General features: G+C 39.5%; 1 protein-coding gene across 1 annotated transcript in view; it reads right to left on the bottom strand.

The window, feature by feature from the left end:
• The window catches only part of FBXW8 (F-box and WD repeat domain containing 8), a 103010-nt gene that overhangs the window by 36075 nt on the left and 46916 nt on the right, over positions 1–20019 (bottom strand). The window contains exons 6-7 of the mRNA XM_010998669.3: positions 4445–4641; positions 1297–1503 (exon numbers count right to left, since the gene is read on the bottom strand). Coding sequence (XP_010996971.3) covers positions 1297–1503; positions 4445–4641 — 404 coding nt within the window. The remainder of the gene's footprint in view (positions 1–1296; positions 1504–4444; positions 4642–20019) is intronic.

Below are 20019 nucleotides of genomic sequence, written 5' to 3'. Positions count from 1 at the left end.
GATGTAAAAATCACAACCAGAGGCCAGACTCAAACTGTGAGTGGTGGAAAGAACAGGGAGCTCACAGTGATGGTTTTTAACACCCTAGAGCCAGGCACTACACTTAAAGCTTCACACATTTGTTCTCACTTAATTCTACAATTTTATGAAGTAGATACTGTTAGGAACTCCCTTTTACAAATGAGGAAACTGAGGCACAAAGAAGGTTAAACACAACCTGTTTAAGGTCACATTGGGCAGTAGGTGGTAGGGTTGCAGCTGGAATGCTGGCAGTGTGCGTCCAGAGCCTGGCTCTCTTCCGTTTCACAACACTGCTATGTGGACAAGGGTTCCTTCCTTAGAAGGAGGATGTCATCAGAGGAGCCGCTGGCTCAGAGGAGTTCCTTCCCAGGGATTACACCCACTGCCAGCAGGGTCAAGAGCTGGCAAATTGGAGGAAAATCAAAACAAAACAAAACTTTATCCCTCTCTCCTCTGATTCCACTGGAAGAGAAAGAGTTCTGTAAGTCAGCTTTAAGACTAAGTACTTGGCCTACAGTCAGGATAGTAAAACACTAAGTCGTGATAAAATTGAGTCATCACGCAAAGAATTTCAATTAAAAACTTGTCTCCTTGTTTCTGGCTCAAGGAGTACTGGAGGCAATTTTACACACTGTGGATGAAAATGTAAATTTTGATGCAACCTTTTTAGAGGGCAGTTTGGCAATGTCCATCAACCCTCCTACCAAGCAACATAATTGTTAGGAATCTATCCTAGAGATACACTACATAAGGACTTTTTCAAGGTGCAACATGCTTTGCAGCACTGTCTATAACAGCTCAAACAGCGAAAGCAACCTAAATGCCCACCGGTGAGGGGGCTGGTTAAACAGACTGGGTTGTATGCACTGTTGGAATCCTAGGGAAAGGGAGCTGACATAAAATGCTCTCCGAGGTACACTGCTGAAAAAAAACGATGGGCACAAAACAGATGTATACCTCTCATTTCTACAAAGATACATTTTTAGGGTATAAATATACCTATACATATGCATTAAAAATTTCCAGTTTGGATACCAAAAAACTGTTAATAGTTTCTTCTGTGGAGTAGGGCTGGAGGAAGGGAAGAGAAAGAAAACAATTACTTTTCATTTTATATGATTTTGAAGTACCCGATTTTTTTTTTTACCATGCTGATATATTGCCTGAACACAACTTTTAAAATATATTATCACAGAGATTTAATTTTTAAACTGCCTTCTAAAAAATAAAATTCATGTTCTTTTCTGTTAATTGTGCATCTTGCTATTTTTGTACCTTGTTTCCTTCATACACCCATCCCAGACTCTTCACACCGAAAGCAGCCTGGCTGGCTGAGACATCTAGACATGTGACAGGCTGGCCGTAGACGTAATGGAGGGTTCTGGCAGAGTCTTCGGCTTTTAGCAGGTATACCAGATCTCCAGCAGTGGCTACCGCCACAGGGTACCTTCCAGTATCTGGAACTATTTCAAGGTAGTCAACCTGTTAAAGAATAAGAGTTGTTTAATCCTTCACATCTCGCCTACAATTCATCCTGACTTGGTCAAAAATTCTTCCTACACATCCATGAGAAGACCAGCAACCCAACAGAAAAAATGGACCAAGGGTCAGTTCACAGGAAGTGAAACACAGTTCTTACACATACGAAAAGATGCTCGTCATAAAAGAAACACAATACACTCCTAAAGGGAGAACTACAAAGTGAAAATTCACCAAGATGCCATTTTCATCTGTCATATCAGTAAAGATTAATCAGTCTGATGAGATACTGGGCTGGAAGTGGAGGGGGGACAAACAACCACATTTATGGATCCCACTTGCAGTTGGTGAGATGTAATCTGGTCTGACTTCTACAGAGGAAAATCTGGCAACATTTATCACAATGTCAAATGCACATATGCTCTGACCCAGCAAGCCACTTTTGGGAATTTATTTACAAATAAACTCACATTTATGCAAAACAGTTACATACAAAGTTATTTCCTGTAGCACTATTTGGTCATACCTAAAAACTGAGAAACCCTAAACATGCATTACTAAGGGACTAATTAAATAACTTACAGAATCTCTACGTTTTCTATACCACGTGGCTATAGAAAAAAGCCTGAAGACATTCTTTATAAACTCATACATACAGGATCCTCTCTAAGACAAATTTGGGGGAAAAAAGAAAACAAGGTAACAGGATTCACAGTGTGCTACTGTGTGCAAAGGTGGGGCAGAGGAAGCCTGTGATAACCTTGGCTGGAACGTGCACAAATCTAACAATGACTGCCTTTGGGGAGGGAAACAGGTTGTGGGGTGGAGTGGAAGGAGGATTTCGCCCTGTAAACCTTATTGTGCCTTTTAAATTCTGAACCATGAAGCTGTAGTAACTATTCAAAAATAAAAGTTAGTTTTACTTTTTTTCACAAGAAACAGAATAAATAAAGTTCACTCAGTTCCAAATGACAAAAAATCACATTTTAACACTTGTACAGAAACCAAAAATGTGTTGCTAAAAGGTCAGAACTATCTATGTTATCTGCTTTCTCCTGGTTTCAGTGTCATCCGAGGGTAGGGAGGCCACTGCGAGCATTTTTGTGCCACCACAGTCCTCCCAGCTGCATCACTGCTAACACGTTCTCTCATCCGCACAGGTGTGAGGAGCTCCCTTTAGGAATAACTTGCTTTTCTGTATTCCTAAGTGACACGCTTCCCCCCGAGCGCAGGGTCCGCCTCGCGGAGTAAATTCTGAGAGTACAAGAGCAGAGGGGAGTCGCCCACACGATTATGAAAATCCACAGTGTAAAAGGACAGCACTGCCCTGACCAGAAGCCAAACGAGTTCAAAGGCCTGAATCCTGAGAACCGTCCAGAGGCGCCTGAGAGAGAGTAAACATCTGGGTGACTGCGCTAATCCTCAGGCCCGACAGCGTGAGCAGCGGCCCCACGGCCCCAGGTCCCCAGCCCGGGGCCCATCACAAAGGACGGCTGTTCTAGGCCAGCATTACAAACCTGGGAACGCTGCCACTGTGGTTCAGGGAGCCTATCTGGGGAAGACAAAGATGGCCCAGCAGTCTGGGAAGGGGCGCCTTCTCCAGAGAGTGTGTTCTGTGGCAAGCCCTCATCCAGGGTGAGAAAACATAAATAGAAAGTATCACAACACATGCCTAGAGCACCAGCTGGTGTGTCCTCTCCCTCGTGCTAAAAACCATCTCTTACTTTCCTAAAATCAGCCTGATCAGTCTAGCCATTTAATTTCACCTTCTGCTGGATTTCTGACAGACCAAGAGGCTCAGACTGACTGTGGCTGTGCCATTTACTGGGAACTGAAAACGCTTCCTGCCTGTGCCAGGATGCCACCTTACTGCCAAGGCCGGATTTGCACTTTCTGGAGGGACTCAGATCTTAACTGAGTTCAGATAGTTATTGTTGACCTACAGTATTCTCTAGTTGGAGACCAAATAACAAGCACTAGGTAGTTTTGAGAACAAACAGAAATATGGTATTTTCACATTTTTTCTAATAAAACCCCAGGAGGAGATGACAGCATCAGGCCGTTTGGGGGGAATACCACACCCGAACTGCAGAGACTGGTCACTAAAAGGGAAAGCAGCTTATGGCAGGTGAAGCAGTGACGCCATGGCTTTTTGGTTATTCATGTCTAACAAGACTTCCACTAGGGGACAAGGGAGACGAACAGGATTTGTTCCAGGTCAGGCCATCAATTTACTACTCAGCATTGGCTTTTCTGTTCACTCTCATTCTAGGGCCAAAACCAAGGTTGCTTTAAATTAAATCCAAATTCAGCATGGACAGATTTAAGCCTTTCCTTCTTACTAACAAATCACTCCCCCAGCCCAATACAAATGTAGAGGCTCAGATACCACTGAACTCGGGAATATGCTCTATGTAAAGAACTCTTAAGGCTGACTTAGCTTCACACAGGATGTTGTGGAACACGGCTCCCAAGGTGACACTGATTTAAATCTACTTTCACTCAAGAGTTACTCTTAATGCCAGCTGAGACAATCTTGGAATGCAGACAGTGTAGAATGGAAAGCTTCTTTTCCACATGGGCTGGGATGGTACCACTGAACTCATTTTCACTTATATATCTCAGATTTCCAGCAGTGAATGTCCTGTTAATGTGAAGGAGACTGAGGACGACAGTGATGAGAAACTCTAGCTCTGAAGTCAGCCCTAAGGTTGAAATCACAACTTCTTACCTGGGGCAAGCAACTCACTGATCTAAGCCTCTACTGGCTTCTTGGTAAGTGGGGAAAATAAAACCACCTATTTCGAAAGGCTGAGATTTATGGACATGAGGCCCACAGCAGCCCTGGTGAATGGGTGCTTCCAACATCATTACTATTTGTTTTAATCAGACCCAGAGATTCTAAGAATGAAAAATAAAATGACCAGACTAAAATTTTGCTCACCAGTTTCTGAACTTCAAATTCTGCAGTTATTTGCCAATATCCCTCCTCATTGGGGCATAACATTACGACATCAAAAGCAGAAGCTGTAGCAACAGTTGCATCTTCCTGGCTGAGAGCTAGTGCTTGTATTCTCGCATCATGCTCAAAACGATGAATAGGATACTTTCCAGTCCTTAGATCCCAAATATTAAGAAATCCTATGTAGAAAAAAATAATTCAGGTAACAATTAAAAATTCACTTAATATGCACAATTACAAACTAATCTTGAAATATAAAGAAAGTTTAAAAGATAAATAATAAATTGGTAAAAATATATTTGCATCACATATAACAAAGGGCCGATTTCCTTACTATATAAAGAGCTTCTAAGATTCAATAAGAAAAGGCAATTGAAAAGTGAACAAAGGACATAAGAATGCTGTTCACAGAAAAAGAAATGCAACTGACACATAAACATCTGACAAATGTAAAAAGTCACAATCTGAAAAATACAAATAAAAACTATAATAAGGTACTACTTTTCATCAAATTGACAAAGGCAAAAAATTTCATAGAACATTTTGTTGAGGATGTGGAGAAATAAGTTCTCTCTTAAATTTTTGGTAAGAATGTAAACTATTTCACCCAACTCTGGAGGCAATACAACAACTTTTATCAAATTACAAACATACACAGGAGAGTCACTATAATAATGTTTTAAATTATGTCAGAAGATCAGAAGTTAGCTAAATGTCCACCAACAGAGAACTACTTTTTTCAAAAGTCATTGAAAAAAATTGTGTACAGATAAGTCTATGGTTGTTTAAGTTCAAATCCAGCTCCACTGCTTGCTAGCCGAAGGCCTTGGGCAAGTTGCTCATTGCTGAGAGCCTGTTTTCTCATCTGCAGAACTGAAGATAACATTACCTACTACACAGGACTGTTGGGCAGTCTAAAGGTGATAAATGATACAAAACGCTGGAGAGAGACGTTATTTTATATATTTTATAGTGCCTGCTATGTTATAGAGCATATTTAATCTATCAATAATGCTATCGCCCACCCGTAAGTCCAGTCCTATTTCCTATAACTTCCTATTATCTAAAGCAGATCAAGTTTCACTTTTCTTCTCTTTGCAACCCCTCTTCCTATCTTTCTTTCCTTGTCCTTTGTCTTTAAACAGTAAATGCTTCGAACTTAGATTTTACTATAAGGCGTCATTCAGCACTAAATAGAGCGAGTCAGAAGAAAATAATACATTTGGGCTGCTTTGCAAGGCTTTCAAACTGTCAGTAGGCTAAGGAGGTGACTACAAACAAAAGAAGAGCTTTCCTCAAGTTAAATGTTGCTTCAGATGTAAAACACAGTGTACTCTTCTAAGAATTATGATAAACTGGGGGGACAAGCAGATTGCAAAAGGCTCCACAACACGTTCCTCTGGCAAATATTTTGGCAAATTCTTTCCATTCTGACACAGAAGAAACAGATATGCTGCAGAAAATGCAATGGCTCTACACATTAGAGAGGAGCCAGGCACATTCCAAGATGTGCCTCTTCCTAATATTCCTGCATTGCATTTGTTTACAGGCATCACAATACAACAGCAAAGCAACTGCTACTACATAAAGCTTCTGGCTCCTCTGGCTCCCCTCCTACAGTGCTGACTTCCATCCTGGGGGATCAGCATTATTTTCGTTTGACAAAAAAGAAGCAGAAACTCCATGAGGTTCAGTAACTGGTCCAAAGCCACTTGGTATGTGATGAGGCTGGGCTAGAGTTTAGCTAGAAAGTGCAGGATGAGCGGCTGCATTTACAAGTGCATAAAGTAACTATGAGCTCAATGAGTAATCGCCATAAACTCAACCTGTGTTCTGCCAAGTGTGGAAGTTATTCAACCACAGCTCACTCGAAGCACACATGGAGTTTATCTATAAACACATTTTTCATTATTAATCAAGTATTGGTTTTGTTGGCATCATTTCCCCAACAGAACTGTATGCAATAAAATACTCTACACTGCAAGGTTGCAGAGCTATTCTACGAAGGGGCTTTTTAGAAAATATATTTAGGGTGCCAACCATTTAAGGGGCACACCCTTCTCTTCTGGGTGCCTGTTATGTCATGATCTTCGTCAATTTTCTCTACTTCAACTATTAAGTGTACAACTCAGTCAGATCATCAGTGCCCCTATCATTTGCACAGCCCTCCAAGGTCACTTTTAGGTGCATTAACAGTTAGGATTGTCATGTCTGCTTGATGCACTGACCCTGTATTATACGCAATGTCCCTCAATCCCTGGTTATGCTCTTTGCTCTGAAATCTACTTTGTCTGATATTGCTACAGCCACTCCAGCTTGCCTTCAGTTAGTGTTAGTATGCATGCCTTCACCTTGCCTCCTGTCTTTATACCTGACATGGGTTTCTTGTAGACAGCATATAATTGGTCTTGCTTTTAATTGGGGTGTTTATAGACTATTTATCTTTAATGTGATTATTGGTAAAGGTGGGTTTAACCCACCATTTTGCTGCTTGTTTTTTATTTGTCCTGTTTGTTCTTTGCTCCCCTTTCCCCTCTTTTTCTGCCTTCTTCCGGACTAAATATGTGGATTAATTATGCATTTACTTCATTTTAATTCCTCCATTGGTTTACTAGCCAAAACTCTTATTTTAGTGGTTGCTTTAGGAGTTTAACATACATCTGTGACTTACCAGCCTACCTTCAAGCGATAACACACAACATCACGTAGAGTGTAAGAACTTTACAGCAGCAAACTTCCATGTCCTCCCTCCCAGCCAGCCTCTCTGCTATTGTTGCCACACTTTTTATCTCTACATATGTTGTAAACCCCACATAACATTGTTATTTCTACATAGGCAGGCAATTATCTTTTAAAGAGAAAAAATTTAAAAGCCATTTGTATTTACCCATGTAATTACCACTTCCACTGCTCTTCCCGTATCACTTGTAACATTATTAAATCCTGCAGCTTTTGCAAGATTTGTGGTTACACTTTGCAACTGTATTGTTGGGTATCTAACCCCAAAACACCTGGGCAAGGTGAGGAGGAACAAACACAGCAGCTAACAGGAGGGCTGTCTGACTGAAAGGTAATTTTATAAAAGGTCATTTTATTAGTTAATAGAGTTGTTATCATGGCTACTTTTATAACCTCAAAACTGCAGGGGCCTGAACAGTAAATACCTGAATTATAAGAATGTTTCGTAATATTGTAGTGATTATCCACGTCAATCAATATTTAGCCAAAAAGGAGTCAGTGCAACAACACAACTCAGTAAGTATTTTTTGAGCCTCTGCTCGGGACCAGCCACTGTTCTAGGCACTGGGGAAACCGCAGTGAACAACACAAAATAAACAAAAAAGTCCCTGACCGCGTGGAGTTTACATAGTAGTGGCATCACCAAGCATCTCTTTTGGGGGCATTCAGGAGGGATATGATCCCAGTGCTCACAAAATTCACACTGGAGAGAGAGACAAGGTAGAGTCACAAAAATATAACAGATATACACACGAAGTGCAGTGGGAAAATGGATAAGTTTAACTTTTTGTCCTGTTGTCACACTATTTAAAGACACCCCCCCCCCAAGGAGCAGCTAACTTTTGCAGACATTTCAAGCTGAACTGCATTACATGATATTAAAGAAGTAGTAGCCAATGCCTGTCAGAGCCAAATAAATTCCCTTCTTAAGCAGGTGATGATTTTAAAAATATGATGTAAATTCATTTGAAAGGCCAAGTTTTATCATATTGTAGATGCAGCAATAATACAGATTTGACACTTGGTATTGGGTGGACTTCTGGAGCGGAAGAATTCTGTCCTTTCCCTGCTATATCTCCTATGGAGTGAATTCAGCTGAACATCAATCATGGTTTACTGAATGCCTGTCTTATGTTTTAGCAAGGGAACATTTGGTTGTAAGAAATAAATCAACTGGCTTAAATACATAAGGAAACAGACTGAAGAGGAGGACTATTTCATGGAACCCAAGGGCAGGAAGTATAGCTGGACATTAAAAAGGATCAGCTCAGACCATGAACTAGGAAAACACTTGGCCCCAAGGCAGTGTACGTACCTTGCCCCTGCTTCTCTCTGCAGCTCCGGGCATCCCTCTCTCTCTCCTCCTCAAAACAAAGCAGCTTTCTCTCTTCCCCACTTCACAAGGTCTTCTGTTCCAAGCACACAACTGAGACAAAGTCTGAAGCCCAAGTGGCTCAGCCCAGACCGTGAAACAGCTGCCCTTAGGCCTGGGGCCCGTATCCTTATCTATTCAACTGAGGCCAAAAGGCCAGCTCAAATTCTATGAATCTGCCTACCTCTAAAGGGACTGGGGAGGGCCTTTAGAGAAAGGAGACTCTTCAAAAGGTGTCTACTACCCGCATCCCGCGTGCTAGGCCCAGGTGAAGCCAGAGAAAACTTCTTAGCAAATGTGGAGGGAGCTTCCGTGTGGTTCCTTGGTAGTGACTTAACAGACAGGTCATCGCCATCACTCCCTGAACCAGGCACAACGCTGAGAGCCAGAGCTAACGGCCCGTCTGCCCCCATACCAGGAAAGCTGGAAGGAGAGCAGGTGTCTGTCTCTCTCCCTGACAAAACCTCAATCGCCAGATAAAAGATGTTTAATCCTGAGCTAGTTCCATTCATGAGAAATATGAAAAGGAAGCAGACAAAAGAAAAACGAAGGGTCTCTTGAAAAACCTGGAAGACCACAATGAGTGAGGGACACTGGCCCAATAAAGTAGATAGGAGTAGGGCTTGGCAGTCCCACCTGCTCTCTGGGCCCTGGACCCTCCACCTTGACGAGCGGCAGCAGGGCTGCAGGAACTCTGAGTTCACAGCAGCCCAGGAACAGTCATTAATGGTGACATGAGTAACGATGGCCAGTCTTTTGAGGAGACATAAAGCCTGCTCAGCAGCTGTGGATGGGCACCCATGCCAGTTTGCAGCATACCCCTCCCACCTCCCAAAGGAGGCCAGCCAGAGTGTGGTAATGAAACTGCACATAGTGGAAATGGGATCTAAATGAGTTTAAACTGATTTATGTTAGCTTTTGTAAAGATTACTCGATATCAGGAAAGTGCTACCACTGTGAAATAATGTCGACAATCCTTAAGACCTCTGCCTAATGGTACTTGCACAGAATATTTATATTCCTCGTCATGGGAACAAGGACCATAATGGATACCATTTTTGTTTTATTAGGGATGCATATTTAAATTAATCTGCTATTTGCCTAAACAATTAGCTGCTTCTGTTTGCACGCACAAAGCCAAAATTGCAATTAGGCTTCCATCAAAAAGATAAGTCCCAACTAAAACTGTCCCGGTGGAGTCATAAGAGCTCAAGGCAGAACTTTCCAAAATTACTTTTTAGCATAATGGTAATTATGTTAATTGCTTGAAAGGTAAATAACTGCTGAACTGGTTTTGGAAAAAGACAATTGGTATTACCCCTCCCCATTGATCTTTTTCATGCACCATAAAATTTAAAATAAGTTAATGGTTTAGAAAGCCATAGACTGGTCACTACTTGAATTGCAGAGTATCTCCTGTGGTCTTCAGTGCTTTCTTGATCAGAACTTATTTTAAGCCATGAGCTCCTGTTCGCTTAAGCTCGTACAATAAACACCTGAGGCTTGGTCTCAGCTTTGTAATAGTTAAGTAGACAGGATCAATTAACTGCAGTTCAGAGACACAGAATGAAGCTGCTATTTATAAAGACAGCTGGCAATCTCAATTTCCACCATGTAAATAAACATTTGCCTATAAGATATTAAGTGGGAGTCAAAGGAAATTTCGCAACAAGCATTTTAACAGAAATTTTAAATACACCCATAGCACTCACTAAACGTGTGCCTCTTCACTCATTAAGTTTACACAATATCACTGTGAAATGTAGGCCAGGGATGTCAAGGTGGCATAAATTTTGAGAGGACAAAACAAGTTCTGCTTCCACAGAAGAGGTGGTCAGTTGGATGTTAAAAGCAGTGCAAACAAGAGTCTTTATGAAGGGCCAAATAATGGAGGGTTCTGAAAAAGAAAAAAGCTGAATGAAATTTATTCTTCACTTGGATGCTGCCTCCACTGTGCATGTCATCCTTGACATCCCAGGTGAACATAGCTCTAAAGTTGAACTCCATGGCTTACAGCAGAAAAACAGTACATCTGGAGTGCTCTGGAAGCTGCATTCCAGACTGACAAGTAAGGGGATCTGAATGGGCTTGTGGTCCAATGAAGTGACTGGTCAGGACATAAGCGAGACACGAGGTCACCAAAGCAGAAACTGAGTCAAGAAGGAGGAAACATGAATATATTTGGTAGTCTCAAGTCCAAAGCAAAAGGAAAGGACATTCTGAAAAGGAGAATCAAAAATGAAGAGACAGTAAACTGAAAAAGAGGCAAATGATATAGTGTAAGAATATGACAATGAGACTAAATGGAAGAATTTAAAGTCAAAGGAAACACAGGTTGACGTGGAAGATATCGGACCAGCTCTTCTACAAGGGAAAGTGCGAGGAGGCAGACGGTGTGAAAGAGACATCACTGTGCACACAGCCACTAACTCCAGCCAGTTCTTTCCCACAAAGTAACTGAGTGATGTGAACATAACATAGAATCTATCTGGAAGAGTGTGTCAGATGCTGGGAGTGGTCAATGCCTCCAGAGAAGAGAAGAGGTGACCTGGGGAATCAAAGGACTCAGTGGTGATAGGGAGAGAAAGAACACTTTTTACTATACGTATATCCTTTGGTGCTAATTGAGTTTTTTCTACATCAATTTGTTATACTTTGTATATATATCTTTATAAATACTTATCAGTGATGGGATGTTTTTATTGTTTTTTTCCAATCATAATCTTCGTGATTTTATAATCAATACTTAATTTGGATACACAAAATTTAATTAAAAACTCAAATTCTACCTCCAACCCATTGATGGGTTAAAGTGAATTAAACTGCAAAGGAATCCACAGCATCACCACTTCCCCTAAATCAGCCGGCACGGGGCCTGGGCGAGGACCGGCATTCAGTAAGTGTTAGCCTCCTTGTTCTTTCTCTTCTTTTGAAAACTACTGTCTATTGATAACAGGAAAATGTCTATCTTCAAAATAATTCCACTGATATGTTGAGTGACAATGACTATATAATATTTAGAAACCTGTGTAATTTAAAAACAACGCTGGTACCTACTGAGGTTGAGTGATAGGTAGGTGGGGGTTCATCATATTATTCTCTCCACTTCTATGTATTTTGAGTTTTCAGCAATAAAAGGGTTTTAAGAAACAATTTGAAGGGCTATCACTAACAAAACTAAAAACAAATATTAACTCATGTTTTATAAATATTTTCAGTAGCTACACTGCAAACTGACTTCTCAATTAGAACAGATTTACAATGAAAATTCTAGTGATGACATTTTACAGCTTCTAGAAATCCCATTCCAAATCCTCAAAAGATCTTGAAACTATAATATCAATTTCCTTTCAATCAAAGTGTAAATAAATGGCTCAAACAAAACACAGAAAAAAACCCTCAAAGCTGCAGTCAGTTTTGAGTTAACACCAAATGAGAACAAGTAAATGGAAACAGAGAAACTTACACATGCAAATCTCCTCAGCTCATAGACAGGTTTTGCCACGAGGACCCTGAACATTTGGCCGGGGCTCCTCCATGTCGCTCCGTGTTCCTCAGAGGAGGATCACAACAGCCCAATACAGATTTCTCCCCTGAACTCCAGACCCACCGATCTACCTGGCTTTGAAACCTGTCATCTTTAGACTTTTTTGTTTACCTCCTAAAATAATTTTGAAAAACTAGGTCTCCCTTTCACATTTTCTATATAGAATCAAAAAAAATTATTTATCATAAGTTTTCAGTAGTGGCAAAAAAGTAACTTCTGGCATATTTCTAAACATTGACATTTTAAAATAAAATAGCTAACATCATTCTTTAGAGAGCATTTTTTGGAAACAAAACACCATAGATTATAGATACTCACCATCATGCATTTTAAAAAAAAAAAAAAAGAGGAGGGAGGAAATAGCCCAAAGACAAATAAGCAAGATACAAAAAGTGTGTTGAGAATCCCTAATTGTACAACCATCACCGGAAGAACACACGGGTTCGAATCTCTTCTAACCTCAGGCCCCCAATCCAGCCAGACAAGAGAAAAGGGACAGGTATATTCTCATCTGAGGAATCATCTAACTATAAAAGAATCAAGTTATGAGAAAAAAACCTAATCCTTAGTTAATAATCTAACTTTTTTTTCATTTTGAAATATTTCAACTTACAAAAAGGTTGCAAAAATTATACAGTCACAGTACACACTTTACCTGGCTTCCCCAAATGTTAACATATTACAAACCATAGCAGCATGATCAAAGCCAAGAACTTAACATTGAGTTTATTTGAATTTCACCAACTCTCCCACCCACATCCTTTTTCTGGTCCAGGATCCAATTCAGGATTCCACATTGCTTTTAACTGTCATGTCTCCTCCTTCTATTCCACTCTGAGACATATGCTTCATGCCCTTGACACCTGGACAGCACTGACCACTTATCGTGCAAAAGGTCTATCAGTTGTCTGATGCTCAGTCATGTTTAAATCAGGCTGTGCATTTTGTAGCAGAAGTAGCACAGAACTGTTGTTCCTTTTCAACACACAGTATCAGAAGGAACGTGCTGTCAGTTCCTCATGACTAGCAATGGTAACCTTCATCACCTGGTTAAGGTGGTATCCGTCAGGTTTCTCCACTGTAAAGTCACTATTTTTCTCTTGCGGAGAGAGAATTTGAAATCTTGCAAATATCCTGTTTCTCATATTAATTTCAGCATCCATTGGTGATTCTTGCCTGCAACAGTTATTGTGGTACTTGCCAAATATTCGTTTTCTATTTTCACCATCTCTTCTCCGTGTATTAATTGAAATGCTACCGTAAGGAAGAGCTGCCCCATCTCCCTAACTTATTCAACTATTTACATCAGTAAGGACTCATGGATATTTACCTTATTCTCTAGGTTATAATCCATTACTGCCATCATAGTTTGTTGCTCAAACTGTCCGTGATTTGGCCTCTTGAAGCTCCAATTTGGTTCCATTGTCCTATAAATACAAACTTTTCCTCCTTTATCGTTTTTTGAAAAGGTAGGGTAAGTCCTCCAGCTTTGTACTTGTTTTTCAAGGTCGTTCTTGGCTATTCTTAGCTTCACGTATTCTTTTAGATCTAAAATTTTAGAATCAGCTTATCAATTTCTACCTAAAAAGCCTATAGAGATTTTGATTGGATGGAATCCCTAGGTCAATTAAGGCAGAGCTGACATCTTAAAAGCTTCCAATCTGCCAATCCATGAATAACTCTCCATTCATTTGGGCTTTCCTTAAATTTTTTTCAGCAATATTTTATAGTTTTCAGTATACAGGTCTTAAACATATTTTGCTCAATTAATCCCCAACTATGCTACATTTTTGATGCAATATTAATTTCTAATTGTTTGTTGCTAACTTGAATACAGCAGATTTTTGCATGTTAACCTCATATTATTCTAGTAACACTCTTATTGGTTGCTTAGGATTGTATCCATAGACAACTCACCCATAGATAACTTTACTTCCTCCCTATCTGGATGCCTTTTCTTTCTTTTTCTTGCCTTACTGCCCTAAGTAGGACCTCCAGTACAATGCTGAACAATAGTAGTGAAAGTGGACACTCTTGCCTTGTTTCTGATTTTAAAGGGAAACCATTACCTGTTATCATTAAGTACAAAGTTAGCTCCAGGTTTTTCACAGTTTTTAAGTATTTGGAGATTTCCCCTGGAGTCAGCCATTATTCCAAGCAGCCCTGGGTCCTTTTAGTGAAGAGCGGTATTTTCAACATCTGAGCACTAGGTATACTTATTGCTACTAGACTGTTGCTCCTTCTATACCTTCTCAGCAAACAAAGCCAGGACACACGTGAATATATATGCATACAAACATATACATTTCTATTTACTTCTCTATCTATAGTGAAAACATGAATTCCACACCAACACTTCCTATTCCAGTCCAGCCTCACAGAGTTCACTCTGGCTACCCTGTTTCGATACCTGTATCTTCCCTTCACCAATAATGAAAAAACTGGCTCCCATTGTTCTCAATATACTTACCTGTTCAATTTCCCTGTATGTTGCGAACCTTCCAAACCCTCCAGGCTACTGCTCTACTCAGACTCCCTGCTCCACCTGTCGCTGGCCGCACTGGGCTGCCTTCCTACTCCATGGGTCTGCCTAATGGCTTTTTGGCTGAAAATACTAAGTACACTCCACAAATGCATTTATTTTTGCTTTAATAGAGCCTAGGGTTTAGAATGGAGTAAACATTACAACTTAAATTAAAAGTATTAAAGAGGAAATTAAATTCTGACTTAACATTCAATTTATATTCTCCCCCCCCCCAAATTTATGCTTGGTTTTCATTAGGTACATTTAAGAACTTAGATAATTTATGTCTCTAGTCTCAACTTTCTCCCCAAAGCCACCCTGTGCTATTTATTGCTCCTCTCCATTTTTAACCTCAACTATACTAAGACAGGACAGCTACTATGAATTTATGCATCATACTGTATCTTATTAAAAATCAGTGTTCAGTAAACCACTCCCAATAATCCAAAGGATTAACACCAAATCTTGTATCATAAATGCAATGTGCCACTGTTTTCCACATGAGAAAAAAGTATTTCAAGTTATTTTCACTAGTAAGTTAAAAAATTTGTAGTTATCCTAGAAACTGATCATCTGCTAAATCTGTGCCTAAAGCATAAGAATTTCCCTCTCTAGTGTTCCATACAGACCTCTAAGAATTCACCTATGGACCTGTCAGTGTCAAAACCAAAGCATTACATGGCATGTAGGCGATCACCTGGTGCCTACAGTCTGTGACTACAAGATGCAAATTCAAATAATGAGATCCCACAGAATGGTTCAGTGATAAGGCCAAAACATCCAGATTCTTTTTAAAAATTAAAAATATACAAATTAAAAAAAATTTCCTAGAGATCTCACAACTCCCATCCATGATTTCATCTGTGGACTACCACTTGAGGAACACTGAACTATTATGTAGTTACAATGCATATTGAGTCTGAAGCACATGTAAGTATAAAACATTGTAATTTCAAACTCCCCTCACTGAAGAATAGAAAAACCTTTAAAAAAAAAAAAGGCATTTTTATTCAGCAGCTTTCTGTATAACATAAATACAGTTTCTATGGCTTGTCTATGAAACCAAATCTAACATCCTAGACCAGTCTAGATGGCAGGCAGCTTTAAAGTTAATGGCCTAGTTAAATACTTCCTCAACACTGAAAGAACCCCCTCAGTTCAGAACTCTGCATTTCAATTTTTTAATTCCACTCTGAATATCTTTAAAATGTGAATATTCCTACTGTTAAGAAAACTGTTTAAATTTATCCTATCTTTGAAAAGGACCACACGTGGTATTTTTGGTTTTTATCAGAAAGTTGTTTCTCGTTTTTTTTTTGGTCTGCCGAGTATCTGAATAAGATCCCTAAGACCTAAGAGTAGGCAAAGGTTTCAGGCACGAATTACTTATTGAAACTTTAAAGAGAAAAATGATCAGAAAAGGCAGGTCTTGAAAAAACCCAAAGTTCTCCACCATCCACAGCCAGCAGTCCTAGCCATCTCCCAATCAACGTGTTAGTATGTTAATAATCCACTTCTGAAACCTCACTTTTGAACAGGGGAGGGTAGTAGACTCAATAGTGCATTCAAAGGTGGCATCATTACATTCAAATGTCATCATCAACATACAAACGAGAGACATAAGCAAAATTACTAAAGAACTGATTTTTTTTAATTAAACATAAATTTATAAATAAAACTTTAGACGCACCTGGTCTCTGTAGCTATCTAACTACAAACATGGTCCTACTATTCACTGGTAAAAAGAAGCCTAGAGAGAAACACTCCCATCCATTGTATACACATCAGTAAGTGAGAAATCAGTCACTTGGGCCCAGGGCAGGCACACTCCTAGACAATGGAGCATGTGTGTGTGCAGACAATTGCACTGGGAGTGCTGCAGACATGGATAAGCCACTTTGCCCTGTTCGATGGCACCATATAAACATGACTGTTGGCAGTCCCATCTAGGTTTCCACACGCTAATATGCACTGGGGTCTTGCCTCTCCTCTCTCCACTTAGAGGGACAAATAATAACTTCTTTGCACCTAAGAAGTGTGTCATCTCATTTCTCACCAAAGAGTGAGTTTTCGAGACCAACTCTGTGAACAGGGAGCGGGTTCCGAGTACACTGCCATCCCCTAATGCTGTGGCTTGAGGCCAAAGGCAGGCAAGCATGGAGCAGATGGAGTCCTGGCAAGGTCTGCACTGTCCCTGCATTAGCAGCATCTGCTCATTACTCAGAACCTTCGCCTGCTTTATCTGATGCTCCAGGAAAAGCATTTTGATTTGATTCATTTCAGTACGGTAACGTGCAACACAATTAGTGGTAAAATCAAACTGGAGGATGGCCAGTGCTGACAATCGGAAACAAGGCAGAAGAAATATGAGGCCAGTGGGTTGGAATTCAAAAAATCACAACTGTGGATCACCTTGCCAAATCTCAGCACCGCAGGTGGGTGTCCAGTGTTCCGGCAGGGCAAGGAGGCTAAAAAGGATATAGGGACGACTTACTTTCTCCCAAAGCAGTTCTCATCTCCCTCTCTGGACCTGACTCCTGTGGAGAAGACGTGCGCAGACCGTCAAGGGGGTCTGGATGGCTTCAGAGCTTCCCGTTGGCACAACTAGGGGGCTGAAGTTCATTAACTCATTTTATTATCTTATTCTTTTCTGTGGGGCACAGTCACAAATTTCACACAGCAGACCCCACGAGGCAAATTTCCTTTGTGCGATGGCACTGCCTATGAAGTGCCTGTTCGCTGCTGCTAGAAAGGAGTGATACAAAAATGTGTGTTTGACTATTTCAGTATGTGTTTGCCCAAAAGTAGCTACTCATGAATATGTTGGTATAAATATCACAGAGTCAATCTGTTCAACTGAAGTGAGACCAAAGACATTGCCACCTGAGGTCTGGGGGGGAAATGATAAGTTACTGTTTATCTCAGAAAGTAACAATCCCAATCAGTCTGTAAAACAAATGCAGAGAGAAGAGCAGAAAAACACAAGAGCTCTTATAAAAGAAATAATCCTAATATAAAAAGGAGTTTGAGACAAATCAAAGATTTCAATGTCAATGATGCCACCACAGAAGTACTACAGAGCTCCCCTACAGAAGGGAAAATCCCCCAGAGCATGACCTGAGACTCAGAAGGACAAGACTGATACACGTGATGATGTAAATGTAAACGACCAGACAGACCACCTGGCCAGAAGGTACTCTCCAGAAACAGACTGAAACACTAAAAGAATTTCATATGTAAAAACTTGTAAATGCAGCACCTCAAACCACTGAGGTAAAGATGGGCTTTTTCATGAGAGATGCTGGAACAAAGGTATAATCAGATTCGTATCTTATACAATTCCAGGATGAACTCTGTACTGGCCAAGATTTAAATATAAAAAATCAGACATAACAGGAAAAGGAGAAAAAGAAAAACAAATAGCAGGTACACATGTGAAAAAAATTCAGCTTCTTTCACACTAACAGAAATGTAAATTGAACCTACATTTGCATACAATTTCTATCTATCAAAGCGACAAATATCTAACAGTTTGAAACATACTTTGGTGATAAAACTGTGAAGAAAAGGGCACACTTTCATACCTTGCTGTTAAAAGTGTAAAAAAATATAACCGTATTTACATTTACCCATTGACCCAGAAATTTTATAGGAAACTATCCTTCCTGCACTCACATGAAATGTCATATGTTGAGGTTTTTCACTTTAACACTGTAATAGCAAAAGATCAGAAAAACCACAACTGCTTCTCAGCAAGAGTTGTGTAAATAACCCATTACGTGCACACAATGGAATACTATGCAGGTGTGAAAAAGAAGCACCTTCTCTATACCCTGACATGGACAATCTTTCAAAATATGTCATTAATGAGATGTAAGCATTTCCAGGTTGATAACAGCATTATTCACAATACCCAAAATAAGGACACAACCCAAATGCCCATCAATGGATGAAAGGATAAAAAAGATGTGGTATAAATGCACAATAAAACATTATCTGGCCATGAGAAAGAAGATTCTGCTATTTGCAACAACATCAATGGACCTTGAGCCTATTATGCTAAATGAAGTAAGTCAGAAAAAGACAAGTACTGTACGAGATTACCTACATGTGGAATCTAAAAAAAAATTAAACCTGTTTAAAAGAAAAACAGAGTGAAATGTTGGTTACCAGAGGGTAAGGAGGGGACAAGATTTACAGTGTTTAAAGGTACAAACTTATAACAAACAGTAAATAAGCCAAAGAGTTCTACTGCACAGTATAATGAATATAGACAATAATATCATACTATAATTATGAAATGTGACAAACATTGCTAAATGGCAATCATATTACAATATACAAATGTATCAAAGTAATGCACTGTACACCTAAAAACTTTCATGTTACATGTCAAATTTATTCAATTAAAAAAAAGGATATGCTGTTAAATGAAAAAAAAAGCCAAGGTGTGCAACAACATAAAGTAGCATGTTATCTCTTGTTTAAAAACAGGCGGAAGAGAATAAGAATAGAAATTCATATTTGCTTTTATTTGAGATATAGAAATACAGAATGGATAGACAAGAAACCAAAACATCTGGCTGCTTTAGAATGAAGTGGACAAAAATGAGTAGCAGCAAGACTTCGCAATGCATAACTATGTATATTGGTTTGACCTTACATCCCTTAAAATGTTTTAGTCAAACACACTAAATTACAAAATAAAACCTACTCATTTAGAGGTTAAAAAATTAAAATCACACACACATAACCACCATCTAGAAAAATAAACAAAGTCCACTGGAGAATAAATGGCAAATTGAAAAATATTTGAAATCGACATGACAAGGGTTATTTCCTTAGCGCCTTCTTTTCCATCAGAAAACAACCCAAAGAAAAATGAGGAAAGACAGGAACAAACAATTTGCAGAGAAAAAAATACAAACACCTAATAACACAATGAAAAGATGTTTACATACACACTTATAAAGAAAGGCAAATAAAAACACCAGTGAAATACCATTTCCACTTATCAGACAAGCATGAGGAAGCAGTCACTCTCACAGTTTGGTGAGACTATAAACTGGTAAAATCTTTTTGAAGGGCAGTTTGGCAATAGTTATCAAAATGTAAAGTATCTGTAAGGCTCCAACCCAGTAATTGCTAGTAATTTACCTCATGGATACATCTGTGTAAGTCCATCATGATATTTGTTCAAGGATATTGCTAGTCGCGCTGTTTTTAGTAACAACGACAACAAAAAAACCCAAATGTGCATCACTAAGGGCCCTAATAAATTATAGTACAGCCGCATAATGCAATACTGCACAGGCTGAAAAAGTAAAGGGTTTACTTGTAAGCACTAATACAGAAAGATACCAGGATGTGCCATT

Source organism: Camelus dromedarius, chromosome 31 (genome assembly GCF_036321535.1).
Source record: "Camelus dromedarius isolate mCamDro1 chromosome 31, mCamDro1.pat, whole genome shotgun sequence".
NCBI classification, from domain to species: Eukaryota; Metazoa; Chordata; class Mammalia; order Artiodactyla; family Camelidae; genus Camelus; species Camelus dromedarius.
This window is presented reverse-complemented; position numbering and strand designations above follow the sequence as displayed.